The sequence below is a fragment of the Podarcis vaucheri genome (assembly GCF_965113315.1).
Source record: "Podarcis vaucheri genome assembly, chromosome: 3".
Taxonomy (NCBI): Eukaryota; Metazoa; Chordata; class Lepidosauria; order Squamata; family Lacertidae; genus Podarcis; species Podarcis vaucheri.
In genome coordinates this window covers 61,342,679-61,366,753 of record NC_138761.1, presented here as the reverse complement: position 1 = coordinate 61,366,753, position 24,075 = coordinate 61,342,679, and the positions used below count along the sequence as shown (strand labels likewise).

Genomic DNA, 24,075 nt, shown 5'->3' with positions numbered 1-24,075 from the left:
TTCTTTCTGGTCACAGTTTGATATTGTTGCCTTCTTTTATAAACAGAGGAAACTGCGGGAGGTATCCACAAAGTATCAGCTTTTCCAGAAACCAGCGAACTTTGAGCAACGTATGCTGGATTGTAAACGGGTTCTGGACAGTGTAAAGGCTGAGCTCCATGTCTTGGATGTGAAGGATATTGACCCAGATGTAATTCAGTCTCACTTCGATAAGTGCATGGTAATACAGAATTTTGGCTGCACTTTCTTACTTTCCTCTCCCTCCATATTATATCCATGAGGTCATGAAGATTTAAGATACTTTGCTTCTGTGTCTCAACTGAAATGAAGACTCCTACCAAAGATATCCTTCTATAGAAGCATATCCACAGATTTGGTGGAAAGCTTGGATAAAAGGAACAATTCTTTTTAAGTGATTTGGTTCTTATACCTAGATAGAATTATCAAAAGAACGTAACACTTTCATATTATCAAAATAGTTCTAAGGGAAGCTTACTTAACTTTTCACTTTAATGGTACATAGAGACAAATTTGATGCAGAGTAAATAACATAATTTTATCTTTGTCATATTTAGCATTAAAGCAAAAAACCCCAAACATCTATTTCTTAAAACTCTGGATGAAACATTTGTTATGTCCCGGATGTTTGAATTGATGCATTGTTATGTCTGACCTGCTTTCAAGAAGTAATATGACATGAACAAGTTTAACCATTATTTGGAAACAGAAACAAACAAGCCTTGAGACGTTAAACGGTAACAAATGTGTAATTCATTCTGGCTCTAGAAACTCTACAAGACTCTCAGTGAAGTAAAGCTTGAAGTGGAAACTGTAATCAAAACAGGAAGGCAAATTGTACAGAAACAACAAACAGATAACCCTAAGAGCATGGATGAACAACTGACGGCATTGAAGTTTCTATACAATGATCTGGGCGCACAGGTAAGAGTTGTGTGCTGCTTTTGGGCTTTGGGGCCAGGCTATTTGAGGACAGTCTTCTGCCACATGAATCTGACTACCCTTATGACCATTAGAGGCCTTGCTCTTTGATTTTTTGCCTTCAGAGGTACTGTTGCCTGGGACACATATAGGGTCTTTTCTGTAATGGTTTTAAGATTGTAAAAAGCTCTTCCTTGGGAAACCATGGCAGGCTTCCTTCTTTTTGTTTTTTATATAAATGGTCAGTGCATTTTATTTTTTAAGGCTTTTGGATTGTTTTAACTTTGCACACTGCATCTTCAAATGTTTTAGTTTTGCTCTCTTTCTGAACTGTTTGTTCTTCAGTACCTCATTGTGATGTATAATCTAAATTGTAAGCCACCTTGGATGCTCTGTCTAGCAAACTGGATCACCTCTTTCTATATGCTTTGTTGACACTCTCAAAGAACTCTTAATAGATTAGCGAGACAAAATTTGCTGTTGCAGAAGCCTACTTCAGCTTGCTGTTCTATAGGATTGGTTACTTTATGTTTAAATATACTTTCCACCAGTTTTCCTGTGCCAGACATTAAGCTAAGCAGGGACATTAAACTAGGGACGCGGGTGGCACTGTGGTCTAACCCACTGAGCCTCTTGAGTTTGCCGATCGGAAGGTTAGCGGTTCGAATCCCCACAACAGGGTGAGCTCCCATTGCTCTGTCCCAGCTCCTGCCAACCCAGCAGTTTGAAAGCATGCCAGTGCAAGTAGATAAATAGGTACCACTGCGGCAGGAAGGTAAATGGCATTTCCATGCACTCTGCTTTCCGTCACGGTGTCCCGTTGTGCCAGAAGTGGTTTAGTCATGCTGGCCACATAACACGGAAAGCTGTCTGTGGACAAACGCCAGCTCCCTTGGCCTGAAAGTGAGATGAGCACCGCAACCCCATAGTTGCCTTTGACTGGACTTATCCGTCCAGGGGTCCTTTACTTTTACCTTACCTATACTTTCCACCAGTTTTCCTGAGCTAAGCAGCATGTCATTTCCAGGATCCCCTCTGGATCCCTTTTTTTCTTTTTTCTTAGTATGACCTTTTATAAAAATATCACCTGGGTGTTGCCAATTACTTTCACTGCTACGTATTTCTTATTGAAGAAGCAGAACTCCTTATTTCTGTTTTTACATGCTGGGTTTCTTATGCAGGTCACTGAAGGGAAGCAAGATTTGGAGCAGGCATTGCAGCTGTCATGTAAGCTCAAGGAAGTCTCTCTTTCCTTGTCGAAATGGCTAGAGGCTACGGAGGCTGAGTTAGTGCACAAGTCCACCTCAGAGAATTTGCTCACTGATCTGGACACTGAAATCGCATGGGCTAAAGTAAGAAAAACTGTATCTTGTCCTTTCTCCTTTGTATTCCTTTGTGATTTAAAAACCGAAAACAAAACAGAGACAATTGTTTCTATTTCATCTTTGGGGCAACTGTTAACAAAAATGCACTTTCTTATGAGTAGCCCATCTTGAAGCCTTGTATATAAATTAAACAAATTATATAAGCGCTAGAAATTTCCAGACTATGTAGAAGCACCAACATAATTCTGTCCCTCTAGTTCACTTGTGAAGCTACTGTTGCCTTAATTTTTGCTGCAGTGTCAATAGCAACCCAGCTGCAGGGCTCATAGTGCTTCCAAATAATTTATTTAATAGTTTTTCTCCTTTTCTGTTTCCCTGATGGAACAATCTGTCCTCATCCCCCCCATGTTCAGCTTGCCTGATGGAACAACCGCCCCCCCCATTCTTGCGGATGATGGTGGTCTCTGGACCACCCAGAGCAATTTTGGGGACGGTACCAGAGAGCTGGGGGCTAGGGGAAGGAAAAGTGGAAAGTCCTGTTGCACTAGAAGGAATTGTTGTGCTGCTTTTTTGCTGGTTCAATACTTAGTCCATAGTGCAACTTTTTCCTGGTTTACATTAAGCTGATGAAGAAAAATTGACGCATGCTTTTCAAGTACAATTTTCTGCTATGCAAATGGTGGTCAACTATGCATTGCTGATTATAAATAGGAAAATCTTAGGCATTTTCTTCCAGCATTAGATTCTAAAAACATTGCATATGGTACATGATTATTGTGAGTGGGTAGTGTTTATCCTCTGTTCTCAGAGGTGTACCAAGGGTCTCTTCTGCCCCTGGCAAGGAGCTGTATTGACCCCCCCCCATAATTTTGCCACGGTGCGAGAAGGACGGGAGGCTTCTGCATCTGATCTTGCTGCAACAGCGGAGGTGTGGCACCACACACATATACACCATACACTTCATAGTCTGAATGGTGATTTTTTGCACTCCACCTGGGCCTGTGTTCTCGTCAGGTGCTGTTTTTGCCAAGCCCTATCTTCACCTCTGCCTGTTCTTCTAGGATAAGTTAGAGTTTAGTAATATAAGCCTTTTTGTTGGCTGTTGCTCAAAGAAAATTATTTAAAATGTTAAAGAATTAGCTATTAGATCTGTAACCACTATACAAAACCGCATTGGAGAAGCTAATCTCTATAATTCCACAGCAGCAACACTTAATATTTGCTATCTGTTACATGATAAATCCCCTCAGTGATGAATTAAAGTGGTTAAAATAGCTATATAAAGATTTTTTTTTTACCTACTTAAAAAATCAACCAAGTAGCTAACTACACAAATATCATACTTTGTTCCAAATTTCTCCCCAATACTTAGTTCTGAGCATATATTTAAGCATATATTGTATCTATGCTTCCTTTACTGCTTTTTCCCAAGCTGGCATGGATAATTTAAAACCTTACACTATCTTTTAAATTTGATTGCCTTATTATAGACATTTTTTTAAAAAAATGTTTTCTCTAAAAGCTGAATTGTGCCAGCCAAAAAAAGGCGTATTAGATCCAAGGCTCACCAATGTGTTTCATTTTCCATAATGTAATACAGTTCTTCGCTTTTTGAATTTAATTGCTTGTTTTAATTATTGATTGCTATTTTAGAGAATGTCATGGTTAGTCAATTATTTGCCTAATTGAGTGCAAAAAGTCATTAGCCTACAAGGAGGAGTATTGTGTTCTGAGGATTGATGTTAAAAATGGAACAGTATAATTTCTTGTCGTGCAAGGAAACTGCACAAATCCTTCTTATGTTAAAATGGCTATAAATAATTGTGATCTGAGGACCTTTTTACTATCTGTATACAACATACTTCAATATGATTAGTAGTATTTAAATGTTTCAGTGTAATGTATTTGAAATGTTGCAATATCCTCTGTGCTTCACAGCGATTTAGAGAAAAGGCACTACTTTATTAATTAACAAGTGCTTACGCACATACCATTATACAAAAATGTATATTATAGTGGGAAGAATTACATAAGGTTCCCTCCACTTCACGAAAAGTACATGCACACATGCAGACAAAAAGTAGTTTGAATTGCTCCATAATAGATAGATATATAGTTCCCCACATGCAGAACAAGAAACTTTATGAAATAACAAATGGAACTGGAACAAGGAGTAATTGCATAATAAAATAAATGGCAGAATCTAATAAAATCAAATTTGATAAAGGCAAGAGGAAGATATAAGTTGTCTTAAAAATTACAACTTCATTTCCCATCAGTAGATAATTTCAGGTAGCAGGGGCCGCCCAAGACATTTTGGCACCTGAGACAAACCACAAAATGAATCCCTCTTCCCTCTAGACCATATAACACCAGTCTTAAAAGACCTACAATGGCTCCCAGTACGTTTCCGAGCACAATTCAAAGTGTTGGTAAAGGTAAAGGTAAAGGTACCCCTGCCCGAGCGGGCCAGTCTTGACAGACTCTGGGGTTTGTGCGCCCATCTCACATCTATTGGCCGGGGGCCAGCGCTGTCCGGAGACACTTCCGGGTCACGTGGCCAGCGTGACAAAGCTGCATCTGGCGAACCAGAGCTGCACACGGAAACGCCGTTTACCTTCCCGCTGGTAAGCGGTACCTATTTATCTACTTGCACCCGGGGGTGCTTTCGAACTGCTAGGTGGGCAGGCGCTGGGACCGAGCAGCGGGAGCGCACCCCGCCGCGGGGATTCGAACCGCCGACCTTTCGATCGGCAAGCCCTAGGCACTGAGGCTTTTACCCACAGCGCCACCCGCGTCCCGCCAAAGTGTTGGTACTGACCTTTAAAGCCCTAAACGGCCTTGGTCCAGTACTTGAAGGAGCGTCTCCACCTCCATCATTCTGCCCGGACACTGAGGTCCAGCACTGAGGGCCTTCTGGTTCCCTCGCTACGAGAAGCCAAGTTACAGGGAACCAGGCAGAGGGCCTTCTCGGTAGTGGCACCCGTCCTGTGGAAAGCCCTCCCACCAGATGTCAAAGAGAAAAATAACCAAACTTTTAGAAGACATCTGAAGGCAGCCCTGTTTAGGGAAGCTTTTAATGTTTAATAGGTTATTGTATTTTAGGGTTCTGTTGGAAGCCACCCAGAGTGGCTGGGAAAACCCAGCCAGATGGGCGGGGTATAATTAATAAATAAATAAATAAATGATTGTGAAGATTGATATTAGGAACAAGGGCAGAGTGGGGGAATAAATATGTACATTGGGATCTGTTACCCCTGTGGATCCTGCTACCTGAGATAGTCACCTCACCTTGCCTCATGGGTGGGCCAGCCCTGTCCATTAGTCTGTATGATCACAGAAATGCAGACCTGTCAAATGGTCCCAATAACTTCACAATGCTTCAATTGCCTTTTATTGAAGGAGAATTTTCATGCTGCTAGAACTTCTATGAAAATTCTACAATTAGTGCAAATATCGCTATCAATATTAGAATACCTCGTGGTTATTTGGGCATATATGCAGTCGGCTGGTAAGTGCCTTACATGATATGAAAAGGCAAGGTGGTCAAATTAGAAACATGGTCATATGCTATGGATGCATTTGATGCCATCTTTGACTTTGCAATCATGAAGAATTTGGTTCTGTTAATAGTTTCTGTTGCCTTTTAGAATGTGCTGAGAGAACTGGAAAGGAAGAAGGTTGATCTTAACAGTGTAACAGAGAGTAGTGCAGTACTTCAGACCTTAGTGGAAGGCAGTGAGACGACTTTGGAGGAAAAGCTCTGTGTTCTTAATGCTGGATGGAGTAGAGTCCGAACTTGGACGGAAGATTGGTGCAATACGCTTTTGGTAAGCTTATATGCAATTTTTACTTTACAATATTTGCTGCCTTTAAAAATATTTTTTTATTAGCTGAGTTATCTGTCTGACATTAAGATTTCCAAAGTGTAATTAGCTTCAGCAGAATAAGGTACATTATGATAGCCTTCTCACTGTGTGTACTGTCACAAAGCATAGAAATTCCTGTGAAGAGAGAAGATATCAGCATGCCCAGTAGATGTAGGATTGAAGATACTTAATAAGAAAGGTGAGGGGCCAATATAATTTTAAAATGTGTCATGAATTTCGCTCAGTTTAAAATGTGCCTACCTGAACTTTGTAAGATTATTGCTATCTAAACGGCCAGTTTTAATAGCCTTTACTTTTTGACATGAATATGTTGCAGCCATAATCCCAAAGAAAATATTAAGAAAATCTAATGCACCCATGGCAGTTTAATTCATTCTTGTGTCCTCTCTGATCTCTGTTGTGAGTTATCTATTTATCTGTCAGCTCCCTGTTTTGAAGTCATTCACAATCAAGACTGATCTTCTATAATATCTCTGAAGCTCTCTTCAGACATTTGCCTGAATATGTGTAGGATTAATGAGGTGGGAGGGGTTTCACATATGATCCCCACCCCAAACTTCACTGTATGCACCAGTTCCCATTCCTGGAATGAGAGGAAGACAAGGCAGAAGTTCAGATCATGGGAGAATTCCAGTGCTTAGAATCTTCATTCAGATGTTTCCCTTCCATGTCAGAAGTTCTGAACGGGGAATGGGTATCTGTGAGGATATGCATTCAAACAAACATCTGAAGGTTTAAAAAAGTAAAAATCTTTCCTGGGTATCTTTCCAAAATCACCCTTGGTCTCCTTGATACATTACAGGGAATAGGGGAAATGTGATATTGTTGCTCTTGCTTGATCTCTCAGTGGCTTTTGATACTGCAGTATCCTCCTGGACCATCTTCATGAGTGGGGGACTGATGGAACTATGGGGCCAGGTTTATAGAATAGCATTGAGGGAGTTATGTGCCAGCCTCCTGCCAATTGTGCTGTTCATTGCTGCAGGGCAATAAGGCATATTATGATAGCCTTCTCACCATGTGTTCCCAGTGCTGTTCAATATCTATAAGAAGCTGCTGTGAGTGGTAATTGGGAGATTTGGGGCACGGTGCCATCAGATTGCTGATGATGCCCAGTTTTATTTCTGTTACACCTGAATCAGGAAAGGCTGTGGCTGTTTTAAACTGGTGCCTGGATGCAGTGATGGGCTGAATGAAGGGCAACAAACTGAGACTGAATCCTAGCTAGATGGGGGACTGTGGTGAGTGGCTCCCAGGTACAGGAGTTGGGGAGTTTACTGGTTCTGGTTGGGGTTGCACTCCTCTGAAGGAACAAGTTTATAGTTTGGGGGTGCTCCTCGATCCATCACTAGAAGCTCAGGTGATCTCTGTGGGGATGCCTGTTATCAGCTTAAGCTGTACGGCAACTGCACCCTTTCCAGGACATGGATAGTTTAGCTGCTATTGTTCATGCGCTGGTAACCTCAGAATTTATGTTGAATCAAAGCATAAGGTGAACACACTACAGAATTTCACCAGTGCTTTAAAAGTTGCTACCTTTGCTTCTTTCTCTATACTTTTGCAATCTGAAAACCTTTGCTATAAAGTGTTACTATAAGAATAAACCAGTTCTTTAAAAATCAAGAACTTTTGGAAATCCAATTTCACAACTATGTATTCTTTTATCAGTGAAATAATCATTTATGTAAAGTTGACAGAAAGCAATCTATAATGAGCAGCGTTGTTTGAATATGTTAAGGATTTGTTATGTGTTTGAGCATACTGGTTTATTCATTGGCTATTAAACCCTGTTATGATGTGGGGATATGAATGCTGCATATTTTCTATGCTGTTTGGGGAAGTATGTTCTTAGGGAGAGGTGAAGTGGGTCTGGGCAGGCTTTATCCTGTAGCAAAAATATGGATACAGGAAATAGAAAATAGTGCAAAAGGGGATAGGATGCGGATTTAATACCTTTTAAATTTTAGTCTAATTTTCTTTTTGAATTGAGTATGCAAATTTATTGTAAACTGTCCAGAGGTCTTGGCATGGACTGGACCAGAAATCTAAATAAATGTAGTGATGACTATCTATTGCTAAGTGTTTCCTGTTAATATGCAGCATTTTTTCATTTTATTGATCATTCTCTAGGTATTTCTTTCATTGATTTATCCTTGTCTTTGCTGTCCAGAATCACCAAAGTCAACTGGAGATTTTTGATGAGAATGTCGCCCACATAAGCACTTGGCTGTACCAAGCTGAAGCCCTGTTGGATGAGATTGAGAAAAAGCCAGCCAGCAAGAAAGAAGAGACAGTGAAGGTGGCAAACCTAATCTCTTACTGACATGGCTTATACAGTAATAGTATATTTTGGTTCCAAATGAAACTCTGCCAAATCTCTTGGTTGATAACTTTCTTGCTGCACTCCCACCTGTTTTATCCTGCTGTGTACTGAACACTAAGCTTGTGCTGTTTTCCCCCTCTTCTCAGCGTCTAACATCAGAATTGGATGATGTTAGTCTCAGAGTAGATAATGTGCGTGACCAAGCTATTGTCCTGATGAATGGCCGTGGTGTGTCATGCCGTGAGCTGGTAGAGCCGAAGCTGGCTGAACTGAACAGGAACTTTGAGAAGGTATCGCAGCACATCAGAAGTGCTAAGGTGAGGATGGAAGATGTTGTGCAAAACAAGGATGTTGCTTCATGATCCCAAAGCATTGATTTCTTCCCATTTTGAAGTCCATATGTTAAGGGGAATGTAAGTTGAGCAGTTAATGTGCATATCAACTGGCCAGTGTGTACATTCACTGGGTCTCGTGGAGAATGTGCACACAACCCTTCCATGAAAAGGAAATTGTGCGCACTTCCTGGTCAATATACATAAGCCCCCAAAGGCCTCAGAGAATGTGCATATTTCAGAGAAAGAATCAGGTGATGTGCAAAAAACAGGCCATTGTGGACATTCACCAGGCCTCATAGAGACTGTGCACATAATCCTTCCATGAAGATGGAATTATGCACATTTCCTGGTCAGCAGACAGAATCCCTAACAGCCCTTGGGTAATGTGCCCATATTGACTGGATTTTGCATTCCCCTTAAGATCCTTGATCAGTTCTTAATGCTTTGGTGGAATGAATGCTACTTAGTTATTTTTAGAGCTCAGCTAGGTGCAAACTCCTAATTTGATAACAAGTGTATGTGGTAGGGAAGCTGCTTCTTAGTATTTTATTAATGAGCTGGTTGGTTATGATTAATTTTTTTTTGGCTGGGGAGAAAGGTTTTGATGATAACTTAGAGAAAGATAGTACATTGCTGTACACTGACAAACAAATATCTGCTTGCCTTTGACAAGATATATTGTTTAAGTAATACTTATTGGGTGTTCTTTTTTTTAAAAAGCACACACACATTTAATTTACAAAATGCTACCAGTTTAGTGGATAGGGTACATAACACTAAGCTTGAGATCCAGCATAACACTAGCACAAGATGACTGAGAACTTGTTCTTGAACAAGTGGTATCACACAAGCTTAACTGTCACCAAGTATCAAAACAACAGTGGTTGTGCTAAGGATTTTGCAACATCTTTTACAGAATACAACTGTTGCAGTGCACTAAGAATGAGGCTCCCACTTGCAGAATGCCTGTTCCTTCAACAGGCTGTTACAACTGGATGTCATCCGTTGGCTTTTGATATGCCTCCAACTCTCCAGAAGCATATAAGCTAGGCCTTGAGTATCCCAATTACTCATGACTAGGCATTTCCTTAGCCTGGGTCTCTGGGAATGGGAATCAGCTTATTCTGCGTTCTTAGGTGCAGCTTAGTATTTTTCATTTTTCAACTGAGCCAGTGAAACAGGATAATCTGTAGCCTAAGTTCTCCTACACAGCAAAATCTGATGCTGAATGTGATGTTCATGTGCAACTTTACTGATGCAGCTACTTAGGCATTAATCAATGTGTGTTTTTTGTCTTCCCATTTGCCATCAGATGCTTTTCAGTCAGGAGGCTCATAAAGTGTTTGTCAAGCAAGGGACCCATGGAATTGCAGTGGATTCTGCAGACATTGATAAATTCGAAAGTGAGTTACAGGATATGCTGAAGGTTGTAGAGAAACACATGGAATCAAAGGAAGATGATGAAAAGGTGTGTGAGATTAGAATGAAACAGATTATTGCACTTGCCTTTATTAAACACATTTTCAGCTATTCTTCTGTACATTTTTATGCATGTTTCTCTTCACAGATACTGGGTTGTGTTCAGTGTAGCACTTGTGTGAGCGGAATGAATTATGCTGCAGAAAGGGACTTTCCATCCTTTCCCTCCCCCTGTGCACCCCCTAAACCTTTCCTGGGGATTCCCCCAACATTCTAGAGCAGATTTTGGGAAGGTGTAGGGTGGATGTGGTTAGGAGAAGGAAGAGTCCCATTATGCAAATGGAAGTTGTTCTGCTCATGCATTTTTATTTTAGTTGAATACTGCCCGTTATATCCATTTTGAGAGGAAGGGGAATATTTTCCCTTAAAGTATCATTAACGGTTTAGTGTTCTTGTGCTGTTATCATTTTAGTTGGATGAAGAGAGGGCTCAAATTGAGGATGTTCTACAAAAAGGTGAAAAGCTACTGCAACAGCCAATGGAAGAGAGCAGGCATGAGAGAATTCGTTTGCAGCTTCTGCTTCTGCAGACCAGGCAAAGCAGCGCTAAGGTGAAGCTATTGTGTTCTCCCTCCACCCACCCATCCAATAGGATAGACATCTGCAGTATAGTTTCCTCTCTCCTAAGCAACATGTGCCTGCCGGCATCAGAAAACTCTGTAACTCTCATGCACACACCCATGTCCAACTTCTGATTTTTCATTTCATTGACACAGATGTCTTTTCAAGCCAGGTGCACGTGGCTTTCCACTTCTGATATATTGGAATCTTTTCTCTCATCACCCTGAAACTAGGATGGTTAAATGGATGAATTAGTCATTAAATGTTTTAGTTCTGCCCAAAACCCAGTACTCTCTGCACACAAATATTCTTCTGTATGAATTTGATCTTCTGAGTTAGCTCTTTACCCACTTTCAATGGAAGAAAGAAAATATGCTTATAGGTGCATGTGCCATTGAAACTGGGTGAGGGATCGGGGCCAATTAGATCTGCAGTTGCCTCCATATTAAAAAAATATGTTAATATTGGGTAAAATTGTTCAGCTCTTTTATTCTTGTCTGCGACTGATGAAAGGCAGAGCCCTGTTTCTAATTCCCTGTCATCTTCCCCAATGGAACCAGAGAGTTCCATATTAGGCTCATAGAAACTGAGTAGGTATTAGCCCCCGCCCCCAGCCACAACTTAATTTACACCAGCATGGTGGTAAGAGAAATGGGGGTGGGACAGAAGAGGGGTTGCATTTTTTTAAATTTCTGGATTACTGATGTAACATTCAGCACTTGAGAAGACTCTTCTTCAACCTGGCAAGATCCTCTTTTGCCTCAGATGCCTTCAAGGAACCCCACCTCCAGCTGAGGGTTGGGGAACCATTTAAATTTGGTGCCTGGGAAATAGGCAAATTGATCCTTGGCAGAATTATTTTTCAAATAAGGCAATCTGTGTTAAGACAGAAATTGGTGATTGTGGCAGCATGCAATATCAACCCAGCTCCCTGCCAGATGTTGTTTGGGGTCGTAATTGTCAACAAATACTTTTGCCATTTCAGCTTGCACTTCTTTTGTAGATTCTAAACATCTGTGATTGAACATACACAACTGCTTTTCTGCTGCTTCTGTCAACCATTTGCTTTATATTCCCTTCATTCTTTGCTTATAGGAACTTAGGTCGTTACAAAGGAGACAGGTGGTGGAGCTCTCTCCTTCATTCTCCCAATATAAGACAGAACAAGACAGTCATTTGCACTGGCTCAATGAGACAGATGGAAGCCTTTCTGGAACAGAGGAAGCAGAAGATGAGGGGAGGTTGCAGGTAGATCTTATTTATTGTGAAAAAAATATTTTTAAAACTTTCCCCTTAAGTTACACTAACAGACCATCTAGCCAATAAACTTTCACTACCAGTACTGTAACTGTTACTAGAGGATGGGTTTTTTTAAAGGTTTTTTGTCAATAATGTCATCATATTATTGACAAAATAAAATTGTCAATAAATTCTAAACTGGACCACTGCACAAAATTTACCCTTTGGTAAAGGACGCTGATAAAGGATTTGTCCATCTAGCTGGAGTTTAATGTTTTAGACCCCACTAAGGAAGAAGACGTGGGTGGCGCTGTGGGTAAAAGCCTCAGCGCCTAGGGCTTGCCGATCGAAAGGTCGGCGGTTCAAATCCCTGCGGCGGGGTGCGCTCCCGCTGCTCGGTCCCAGCGCCTGCCAACCTAGCAGTTCGAAAGCACCCCCGGGTGCAAGTAGATAAATAGGTACCGCTTACCAGCGGGAAGGTAAACGGCGTTCCGTGTGCTGCGCTGGCTCGCCAGATGCAGCTTTGTCACGCTGGCCACGTGACCCGGAAGTGTCTCCGGACAGCACTGGCCCCCGGCCTCTTGAGTGAGATGGGCGCACAAACCCCAGAGTCTGTCAAGACTGGCCCGTTCGGGCAGGGGTACCTTTACCTTTAAGGAAGAAGACACGTTCCTATAATTGGGCTACAAGAACTTGCCATCTCTTTTTGAAATGTTACATTGGCCATTAACACATTCAATTGTGAGTGGATCCAGCAATGTTATGACTGACTTTTGAGGCTAGATCTGTACAGGGTAGCGAAAGATCAGATTCGAAAGCATATTTACTTACATTCAGGTTGCTGCATTTCAGATAAATTATTTATCAATAGCATGTGAAATCTTGAGAGAAGTGGATCTTCTTTATCTATTTACTATATTTTCAGTCTTGTTTTTCAGATAATTGTCTGCTAATGTGTCTCATATTAATCAAAGAGAGAAAGAGGGGGAGGGGGACGAGAGAGAGAATGAGAGAAAGACCTTGTCATTTGGTTTATAAACTACGGTAAAAAGGCAGGAGAAGAGGGAAAAGGTGAAGGAGGGAGATTAGTTATTCAAAGCCAGAATAAAGTGGTGAGCTGTGAGAGGGCATTTATATCCAGTTCAGGCAAGGTTGATCTTCATCTGCTTGAATAGCAATTGGTGACTTTGGTCCCTTTGGCCAATGGATGAGGCCAGAGTGTTCTTTCTTCTTACTTTAGCAGTCCCAGAGGCTAAACACAGCTAAAGCTGAGTATTTTTTCAGGCAGGATGGGGAGAAGTAAGCTCTTTGTAGCTGCTTCTTATTTGGCTGATGGTAAAGGCCAGTTAGTCTCCCTGTTGCCTCAATGTTTCTTTCGGGAGGTAGTGACCCTAGGTTTCCTGGCTGTTGGCAGAAGCTGGAATGTGCTACTCTTCAATTCTCTGGCCTCAGGACAACTGTGATATCTATGAATGGGAATCTGTGATTATTTTTATCTCTGTTCATTAGCCATCTCTTCTTAAGGCGTTTCCTGGGCCTTTCAAGTTTTCCTTGTGTTCAGATTTTGCTCACAGGTGAGCATGACTAAAGGAGAAGGATCATATCCTGCTATGTTTCTGGGCAGTTTCTTGAGCCTTGGTAAGCCCTGAGTCAAGTGAACCCCTGATCTGATTTTAATTTGACCACTTATGATTTTATTTTGGATATGTTTAAATTGGATGTATTAAAATCTGCTGTTTAGTCAAATATTTGTGAGAATTTTATTGAGTGCAGTACTGTGATACTGACTTCAGAAAGCTTGTCTGTTTCAATTATTCATACATACAAAGCTTTTCATTTTCCATTTCTAATGCGTCCACTTTTCTCAAATATTTAGTCTGTCATAAGAATTGTTGTTATATTTTATATAATAGTGAAGAGTCGTCTGAAGCAGTAAGTAATTTTTTGGACAAGCTTGTGCATTAGGCAATCTGTCAAATACTTTTGCATTTCTGGTTATGGGACTTTATAATTAAATGAATCAATCTCTTTATGACTCTCCTATAACTTTAAAGCCCAGAGCCAATTATTGAGGAGAACATAGAATGTGAAAGACTCAAATTCAAGCTTATGCAGCATAGAATAACGATGCCTAAAGTCCTCCCAATTTAGTGCCCTGTTTTGTCAGCAGCTACCTCCATTTCTTTCCATGGAGCTAACAGCAGCTTTAAAGTCAGGGAATTTAGGTTGGGATGATATAGTGTGAGGAGAATGGGTGACAATTATTTTCTTACAAAAAGGGCTGAAATTTGTGAATTAATATGAGAGTGAAGGCGGCCAGCAACAGGTTTGGATCATTTTACCCCACAGAAAATGTATTTAGGAAAAGTACCAGTCATTGCTTTGTAGCAGCCAATCATTTTCCTTCTGCACACTGGACTTCACATAGGAAACCTCCTGTTAAGAATTGATGTCAGCATGCAAATATCAGACAGGGTGGGAGCCTGATTGTCACCCCCATTCTCCTTTGTACAGGTAGTGCTCAAGTAATGAAGAGAAATCAAAAAGATGGATTTGCATGTGTAGAGCTGCACCAAGTATTAATCATTGGTTTGCGGTTTATATTTTAAAAATATTTTATATGAATTGCCCCAGTCTATTTTTCTGGCTCAAATGCCCTTTGTGTAGGATCTGGAAAATCATAGCTGTTGTCTTCTCTGAATTGAACCTTGAACATAAGGCTGCTGAGGTTTAGGTTTTCATTAATTTTTGGCATACTGTAGGTGACAAAACAGCAATTGATCAATAGTACTGCAACTTGTTTAACATTTCTCTGTTGGAGACCTTGTTGATGACCTTCACTCTGCACTGGACTCTGATGAAGATGCAATTCTGTATATGGTGATTCAGAAAAGGAAAAACCATATTTTTGTGCCTGGTTTTGATTGGCTTCATCTTTTAGTGATTAGCCAGTTGGGGATACTGTATTATCTAGCTCATTGCATCTGGCATAAGGTTGGCTTGGTAACCATTCATACACCAAACTGAGCTCCTTGGAGGAAGGGCAGAATACAACTTTGATGAACAGAAGCAGATAATTGCTGTTCCCCTTTGAATGAACTGCCTTTGGGGATCAGACCAAGGTCTGTCTCGTCCAGTGTTATGCTTCCAGCAGCAGTTAACCAGATGTCTCTGGAAGCAAGGCATGAAGGTGACCATTTACTGTTGTTTATCACCACTAGCTTATGGTGCTTCAACTATTATGCTATTCAGAACCCTGTTCTCTATGAATTTGTCTAACTGATTCTTTTAAACTAGGGTTGGGGAACTCATGGTTTTCCAGAAGTTGATGGGGCTCAGGCACAGCACTTCAAAATACTTTTATTTCCCACATTCTTCCTGATGCTTTCTGCTTTAAAGAAGGAGGAGAGAGAAGCTCCCCAAACAATGATATGCTCTGTATGGAATAAAGTTACAAGACTGATTATATGTTTTAACCTTGTTGTATGGCTGCTTTCCTATTTTGAGGAAGCTCTTGCTATCTGTAGGAAAACATGCTTTTTAGTGTTCTCTTTTGACTTAGCTTAGTGTGTCTATAGACATAAAATGTCAGAAGTCATCATGGGCATGCATTAGCCTCCATGCCAACTGAGAATTATAAAAATGAATGTCCACATTTCGAGAACCTGGGAAAAGACTTTCTGTTAATTTAGGATGGGCTATCTCCACCCTTTCCCCATAACTAGAGCTGATAAATTGAGGTGATACTTGTTTGACTGGAGTATATTTGTATTGGTATATAGGGTGATTCATTTTAAAGAAAGTAAATTAAGTTATTGGTGTACCTGCTCTGGACAAAGTAGATATACTTCCTTCTAATTATAACAAGGAGTCACATGGCAGGGATTTTAGTTTGGGGATAGGATTTCAATTTTAAAAACTTGATTTTATCTGGTATATTTTAATAGCTTATTTTTCAGTTCAGTACTTTTTAAAAAGGCTTTAATCTGCACTGAACCTGAAAGAGAGGACATAAAGCAAATACAGTGCACCCTCGGGTTACGTTACCTTTGGGTAACGTAACTTTTGGGTTACAAAGCCTGAAGTGTATACTTCTGGGTTTTGCCACGTGCACATGGCGCAGAAGCACTCTGTGCGCTTTGTGTATGCACAGAAGCAGTGCCTCTAGATGTGGACTTTTGGGGGTATGTATGGACCCCGGAACGAATTAAGTTTATATCTGGAGGGTCCACTGTACAAATAAATGAAATTTGTTTTTATCTTATACTGAAGTTATTTTAAAAGAGCTAAGCTTAAGTTTATTTTTCTTTAGGCCGTCTTGCAGAAGATTCAAGGTCCTCTCTCATCAACAACGAGGGCATCTCCATTCCCTGCAGAATACCTGGTTGAAATTAACAAGATTTTGCTGGCTATAGCTGATGCTGAGCTTTTGCTGAATGCTCCGGAACTTCATTCTGGTGTCTATGAAGATTTTTCTACTCAGGAAGAATCATTAAAGGTACTAGAAACTGAAACAAAATATTAGAATAGAAAATTGAGTATTAAAAATGGTGATTATTTTCCCCAAACATTCTAACTTGGGTATAAGCATAAGGAAATTCAATGTATTTCTAAATGTTACAAAATTGCTCCTTGATTCATAGGCACCAATTTTTCTAGCATGGTCACACAATCCTAGTACAACGCTGCCCTGAATTTGTTACACAGCAGCAATTTCATATATTGAAACATAACTGTAAAAGGCCATCCTCCACATGTTGTTTATGGGAAAGGAAAATCACATGATTACTAAAGACTGGCACAATGGTCTTGGGCCTGCTCCTGACATTGTACATGCTGCGTTGCCCTGATGTCCATGCCAGCATTTAGAGTGGGGCCAACTGGTGTGTCCAATGCTTGGGGTAGGGCCAAGGGCGCACAGACTTGCTCCTTAATGTATGTGCAAGATTTTTTCTTGATCAAGAGTCTGGAAACCAAGCCTCATGATGAGTGGTTGAAGGAGTTCTAGGTGTTCAGCCTGGTAAAGGGGAGATTGAAAGGAGATATGATAGCCGTCTTCAAATATCTAAAGGGTTGTCACTTGGAGGATGGAGCAAATCTGTTTTCTCCTGCTTTGAAGGGTAGGACCTGAACCAAGGAGTGCAAGTTACAGGAAAGGAGATTCCGTCTAAACCCCGGAAAGAATTTTCTGACAGTAAGAGCTGTTTGGCAGTGGAATGGACTCCCATAAGAGGTGGTGGACTGTCCTTCCTTGGAGGTTTTAAATCAGAAGTTGGAGGGTCATCTGTCATGGATTCTATAGCTGAGATTCCTGCATTGCAGGGGGTTGGACTAAATGACTCCTGGGGTCCCTTCCAACTCTACAATTATATGATTCTATGAATGGAATATGGGGCAAATAAAATGTGGAGAACCCATATTGGAAAGAGTTTAAAAGTATTTATTTCATAAAATGTATACAGCACTTGATTGTAATAAACATCAAAGCAGTTTACCAAAAGATAAAACAAGAAAATCAAGAAAAATTTGCAACCTTCCTTTAAAACATACCAAAGTTAAAATACTAAAACAGATTAAAGTTGCCTCAACTTTCTAAGCATCTGTGTAGGCTTGACTAAAGAAGAATGTTTTTAGCAGACACTGGAAAGTGTACAGTGGAGGGGCCTGCTTGAGCTCAAAGGCAGGGAGTTCCACGGAGCAGGTGCTACCACACTAAATGACTGAGTTCTTACAAATGCAGATTGGGTATTACATGGCACCTGTAGTAGTGCCAATACGTTGTACAAGTACGTTGCAGGTAGTAGTCATTTTGGGGCTGGTCATTGGTATTCTCTCTCCCTCCCTCCCCCTCCCCCTATCCCCTCCCCTCTCCCCCACCTCAGATCTCTACATATGAGCTTGATCCTTTCATCACATGTATAATGCATTGCCTGAACCAGGACTTGCTACGTTTACTAGATAGTATCATGTCTCCAAGAGCAGGGGGTGGATTGTAGGCTCAAGGAAATTAAATATATTTGATACTTCTCCATTCAGGAGCTATGTGTAAGTGTGTGTGTGTGTGTGTGTGTGTGTGAGAGAGAGAGAGAGAGAGAGAGATTAAAATTTGATAATTTACTTTTTAAGAATGAAAGTTAGTACATGCTCAGACAAAATAAACAGAAAGCATTGTCTTTGGGCTCTTAAGCTCATTGAATACAAATCTATTTTTACTCTTAGTAAGATGTTATAGAAGAACTCATTGTGGTTTAAAAAATAGGGAAAGAAACCTATACTAACAGTGTTAAAATTACGTTGTTCATGCTTTTTGCAATCCAATCAAAGGGTTCAATTTGTCAAGTTGGCAGTCATCCTTGAGGGTATGCTAATACTTCCTTGTAGAGCACTTCAACAGGATTTTTGTCTTTCTATGCTTACAGAACATAAAAGACATATTGGACAAACTTGGGGATCAGATTGCAGTCATTCATGAAAAACATCCAGATGTTATATTGGAAGCATCTGGATCTGAGGCTGTTCAAATAGCAGATTCTCTAATCCAACTGAATGCAGAATGGGACAGAATTAACAGGATGTACAATGATCGTAAATGGTAAGTAAAGGACTACATTTACTTTGTGTTGAAAAGCAAACAGTCGTGCACCCAGAAAAGCTGATTTCTGTGATGAAGAAGTGAATCTGTAGGGGAAATTTAATACACCCTGGTGGGGATTTTCTGCTTTGGGCAGAACAGTTTTGTTGGGCCTGCCAAGCTTGAGTGATTTTTAAAATTATTATTATTAATAGCTATCATGAAGTTGCTTAGCAATGTCTGTTTCATGAGCAGGCAGGGGCTCTAGGGGTGTTCTTAAGGTCAGGGATCCAAGGTAGTCCAGTATTAAAACTAAAAATTGAAATACAAAAGGAATTCTTACCAAAAAGACTGATCTCCTACTGGCATCATGGGCTCACTGGATTGGATTGGGCTCTGGCTCCACCCTGGTCACAAGGCAGGAGAAAAATATCTTTGGGAAAGTGGCAGCTCCCAATCAGTTTTTGCTCCTGCCTGTTCTTCAGTAAGCCCTGCCATAGTAATTTTGGTTGCAGTTGAGACCCGCCCTAATTGGGTAAGTTTTGTGATCCCATGATGCCCATGGGAGAGATAGTATGATTGGTACTCACCTGAAGTGTAGATTGCTGATGGCATCATGGGGTCACTGGAACCATGCCCTAATATTGACTGCAAATATTGGTTCTGCTATTACCCACATGCCTTTAAGTTTGCAGTTTGTTCCTATTATTAGGGGAAACTGGGCACCTTTCTTTTCCTTTACTGTTTGTGATGCCAATGACTGTTTGAGCTTGGTGAGACCGCAAAACTTTTTGGGAGCTGCCCACTTCCCAAAGAGTTTTTTCTTCTGCCTCATGACCAGGATGGAGCCCAGAGCCCAACCCAATTCAGTGACCCCATGATGTCATTAGAGATGTACAGTTTAGGTGAGTACCAATAGTACTTTCTCATGAATCACAGAAGAAGCTCACTATTCAAGGCTCAGCCTCTTCACTCTCAACCTCAACTCTTTCTCCTTTTCTCTCTATACGTTAGTGTTTAGCTTAGCTTTACTGTTTCCTTCACAGCAAAGCTCTGTTCCCAGGACACAGAAAGCAAGATGGGAATGCTAGGGCTGCACATCTTCCTCCTTATTTTGGTCTAATTATCTGTGGGGTGGGCAGGGTCCTCCCTACTCTTAGGGATAGTTGTGGCCCTCTCTAACAAGAATTTCCTGGATCCCTATAAGTAGCTATAGAATGAAAGATGCCCCAACTTACAGCCCAATTGCTGGATGGTATAGAAAAAGAAAAATCCCACCAAAGGCAAACAGTACAAGATGTATGCTATTCTGCCTTTAACCATCAATTGAAATTAATGTTCATTTCCCATCAGCCTGTGCCTGGCTGTAAATGTAAAGGGACTCCTGACCATTAGGTCTAGTCGTGGCCGTCTCTGGGGTTGCGGCACTCATCTCGCTTAATTGGCTGAGGGAGCCGGCATACAGCTTCCGGGTCATGTGGCCAGCATGACTAAGCTGCTTCTGGCAAACCAGAGCAGCGCACAGAAACGCCGTTTACCTTCTACTTGCACTTTGATGTGCTTTCGAACTGTTAGGTTGGCAGGAGCAGGGACTGAGCAACGGGAGCTCACCCCGTTGCGAGGATTCGAACCGCTGACCTTCTGATCGGCAAGCCCTAGGCTCTGTGGTTTACCCCACAATGCCACCCGCGTCCCGCCTGGCTGGGTTACCAAGGTCCTAAAGTCTCTTAAGGAGCTTCCATATGTAGGATTCTGGGATGCTGGGCTTCTATTCTATTATGTAGAAGGTGGACATAGCAGACGACACAGAGATTTCTCCAAGTAGTTCTTTATAAGCAAGCTGGAACTGAACTGCACTGAGCACAGCTCAACCGGCCTGCTTTTACAGGCAGCCGGCTGTCAACATTGTAACTACAACAGCCCAGGATTTCCCACCTAAATTAACTTAAGTTGGACCTGAGTGAAAACTCTATACACAATAGATAGGTGGCCAGGGTGAGAACTTCAATACATAACTTCTATATGGGCTGATCCACCACCATTTCCAAACAAGTAGCAATTTGAAGTTCCGGGCAATATTCCTCTGCATATTTGAATCTTCCCAATCCTTTTGGAAACTTCAGTAATCTGTAAGTTAACAGTTAAGCAGCCAAACCACTCTTCCTATTTAAAAAGATAAATTAAACCTTCGCAGTTAATTGGTGCAGTACAACAGATTGACTTTCTAGCTGATTCATTGAAGGGTAAGACATTCCTTGAATCTCATAAATATTGCATCTTATTTTGCATCTTATTTAAAATGTGACTGGGCTTGTTAAGCTTTCCTTTGAGGCTAAGGCTTGTAACATTACGAGTAGTGTTTACAACCACTGTTGACAGGTTTTATTTTATGTATCGTATTTTTCGCTCTATAGGACGCACCGGACCATAGAATGCACCGGACCATAGGAGGGGGAGAACAGGAAAAAAATTTTTTTCTTGTTCTCCCCCTCAAAAACAAGGTGCGTTCAAGGTGCATTCAAGAGCAGGTCGGGGAACAGCGCAAAGGCTGCGTGCAGCCTTGCCGCTGCCCCCCGAGCTTCTGGGGCATGGCCGTTGGGGGAAGTGCTGCTTTCCCCCACTGCCAACCTCAAAGATCCCTGAAGCCTTTGGAGCGCAGCTACACTCCAAAGGCTTGAGGCTTCGGGGACATCCTTTGTAGCCTCCACAGGGCAGTGGGGTGGAGGCACCCTGCCGCCCTGTGGAGGCTTTGCGCAGCCATCCCGAAGCTAGAACAGCGAGACGGAGGGCTGCGCAGCGCCTCGTCTCACTGTTTTGGTTTGGGGACAGCCTTTCAAGCCTCCGCAGCCATCCCAAAGCTTTGGGCTGCAGGCAGCTGTCTGCAAGCCTGCGGAGCCTGGCATGCGCTCCCCGGGCTTTGGGCTGCAGGCAGCTGTCCGCAAGCCTGCGGAGAGCTTCCTGAAGCCTGGAGAGCGAGAGGGGTCGGTGTGCACCGACCCCTCTTGCTCACCAGGCTTCAGCGAAAGCCTGCATTCGCTCCATAGGATGCACACAATTTCCCCTTCATTTTTGGAGGGGAAAAAGTGCGTCCTATAGAGCAAAGTGCGTCCTATAGAGCAAAAATACGGTAATTCACGGACAGTACAATTTAAGGTCCTGAAGACTGTTGATCAACACTCCCTATATATTATAGGGAGTTGCTTTTACCCATAAAGTTAAAATCAGTCATTATAAAGAAATGATTATTATTATAATGATTCATACTGACTTTTGTATCAGTCATGTTTAAATTTTAAATGGATGGGATATTGGACTCCATTATGATCAAATATACTTAGTTGTCAAAGTACCTTATTATAGTCTTTGAATTTGTTACGATTTCCAGTGCTAGAAGTCTTTGAAAGTTTATTTGGATATCTTCTGCTAGAACGCAAGAATTAGCTGGTCTTCTGTTTGCTGCGTTACTCACTCCTGATCCAGACCTCTTAGGGCTCAGTCTTCACACAGACAGAAAACTGATTATCATACATAGTACTAATTTGTTCCTTGCTCATGTACTAAATTGGGTTGTTTGAGGTGCATTTATATCCAGCATGTATGGGCTATTAGGGGAGGGCAATACCTTTGGTGGGGGCCATGTCATGCGCCTTCTAACCAGTTGTTGCCACATTATTTTCTGTGTGGGTAACCTAGTTTCTTCCCAATCCTCTTCATACATTTCCCTCACTAGCTGGATCAGCATATGGGGGAAGGAATGGAGCTATGTGGAGTAGCCTTTCTCCCTGGTTTCTGTGCATACAACAGTACATGAAATGGCTTCCAAATGATCTAGAACCCTTCATGTGGATGGAAACCTGGAAACCTTTGTGTGCACATGACCCTGCGCTTCAGACTTGAAGGTGTTTGGGTGGGGTTAGTTGATGCAGCCCGGCCCCCTTTCATGCGTCTTTTCTGAATATGTTTTTTGCTGGTTCTGCAAATTTCACTGCAGAACTGGTAATGTACAGCAGTTGATTAGCCAATGGTCAGTTACAAAGAACTCTAATTGTTTGACATCTCAACCCTTTTTATAAATAGATTGGTGTTGCTTTTAAAGGAGCTGCCTGTATGTTCATGCATTTATTTACATATAGAGCAACTTACTGTCATTTCTGAAAACAGCACAATCCATTTGTAATACATTGCAAACTGTTCTTGGGGGCATGGTGGGGTGCCAGCACCTGCTCTGCTGCAAAATCTGTAGAACTGATTTTCATGGTGCTCAGTCCTGGAGAAAAACTAGTTCATATGAGCTCACTGCCACATAGCTATAGTATTTGGCTCATTTCCTACTTTTTCTTGATATGCTGTTAACAACAGTGGTTTTTTGATGTATCTGTGGACAAATTTCATTTTGGAATAAGGGAGATATGACCGTTGTGCAATTTGTTCTGTTGCATCTCAGAATATAGGCTTTGACTATGTCCAACTCCCTTCTGAATGGCAAAAATAGCAGTGGGTGGATTGAATCATAACATTGCTGTGTATAAATCGAGAATAATTAATCATTTTTTTGCATACCAACTGGTGAGTGACACCTAATCAATCTTTATTTTTCATGGTGTTAAATTTTATTTATCACTTGTTGCTCTTTTTGCTAAGTGGCAGTGCTTCTGTTGTCCCCCACCCACTCAATATTGCTCTTTACAAAAGCAACACCCATTCTGCAAGGATATTTCCATTTTGTGGGATTTTTTGTTGCACAAAACACTCTTGCTTTTAGAATATATGCACAGGCAATTAACAGTTTTCCCCTCCCCCTTCTGTTTCTTTTAGTTGCTTTGATAAGTCTGTGGAAGAGTGGAGACAGTTCCATTGTGATCTCAACGATCTCTCCCAGTGGTTAGCAGAAGCGGAAGGGTTGCTGGCTGAGGCCCAAACTCAAGATGGCGGCCTGGATTTAGAAATGGCAAAGATACACCAGCAGGTATCTGATCATGGTTTGTTAAGGTGGTTTGTTAAGAACTTGCTAACATTTTGATTTGGGTCTGGAAACTAATTGTCAGCCAGTGTGAATGCTTCAAAGTGACATGCACAAACATGGGCCAAAAGCTGTTAATAAGTGGATGTCTGCATTCTGTACTAGCCGAAATTTCCAAACAATCTTCAGGCAGCCCCATCTAACCCAGCCCATAAACCACCAACACATGAGTGACAGTTGCCAGGTCTCTATTTCCAGTAGCAGGCATAGGGGTTGTACCAGCCAAAGCTGATGGAAGACATGCTGGACCACAAATGGATAGAAACCTAATGAAAACCCTTGACTCTCAAATTATTAGTGAAGGCGCTTTATACATATGCATATACTGAATTTTACTGAACATATGCATTTTACTGAAAGTCTTATCCCCAATACCCTGGTAAATAAATAAATG

The 24,075-nt window shown here is 41.4% G+C and overlaps 1 protein-coding gene across 4 annotated transcripts in view; it reads left to right on the top strand.

Annotated features, from left to right (window-relative positions):
• The window catches only part of UTRN (utrophin), a gene marked incomplete at its 3' end in the record, with an annotated part of 322,774 nt that overhangs the window by 99,716 nt on the left and 198,983 nt on the right, over nt 1-24,075 (top strand). For all 4 annotated transcript variants that reach the window (XM_082215859.1, XM_082215861.1, XM_082215860.1 and 1 more), the window contains exons 32-43: nt 47-220; nt 787-942; nt 2,121-2,291; nt 5,915-6,094; nt 8,325-8,453; nt 8,624-8,794; nt 10,125-10,280; nt 10,704-10,841; nt 11,947-12,099; nt 16,403-16,588; nt 18,510-18,682; nt 23,477-23,627. In XM_082215859.1, the coding sequence (XP_082071985.1) occupies nt 47-220; nt 787-942; nt 2,121-2,291; nt 5,915-6,094; nt 8,325-8,453; nt 8,624-8,794; nt 10,125-10,280; nt 10,704-10,841; nt 11,947-12,099; nt 16,403-16,588; nt 18,510-18,682; nt 23,477-23,627 (1,938 nt within the window). The remainder of the gene's footprint in view (nt 1-46; nt 221-786; nt 943-2,120; nt 2,292-5,914; nt 6,095-8,324; nt 8,454-8,623; nt 8,795-10,124; nt 10,281-10,703; nt 10,842-11,946; nt 12,100-16,402; nt 16,589-18,509; nt 18,683-23,476; nt 23,628-24,075) is intronic.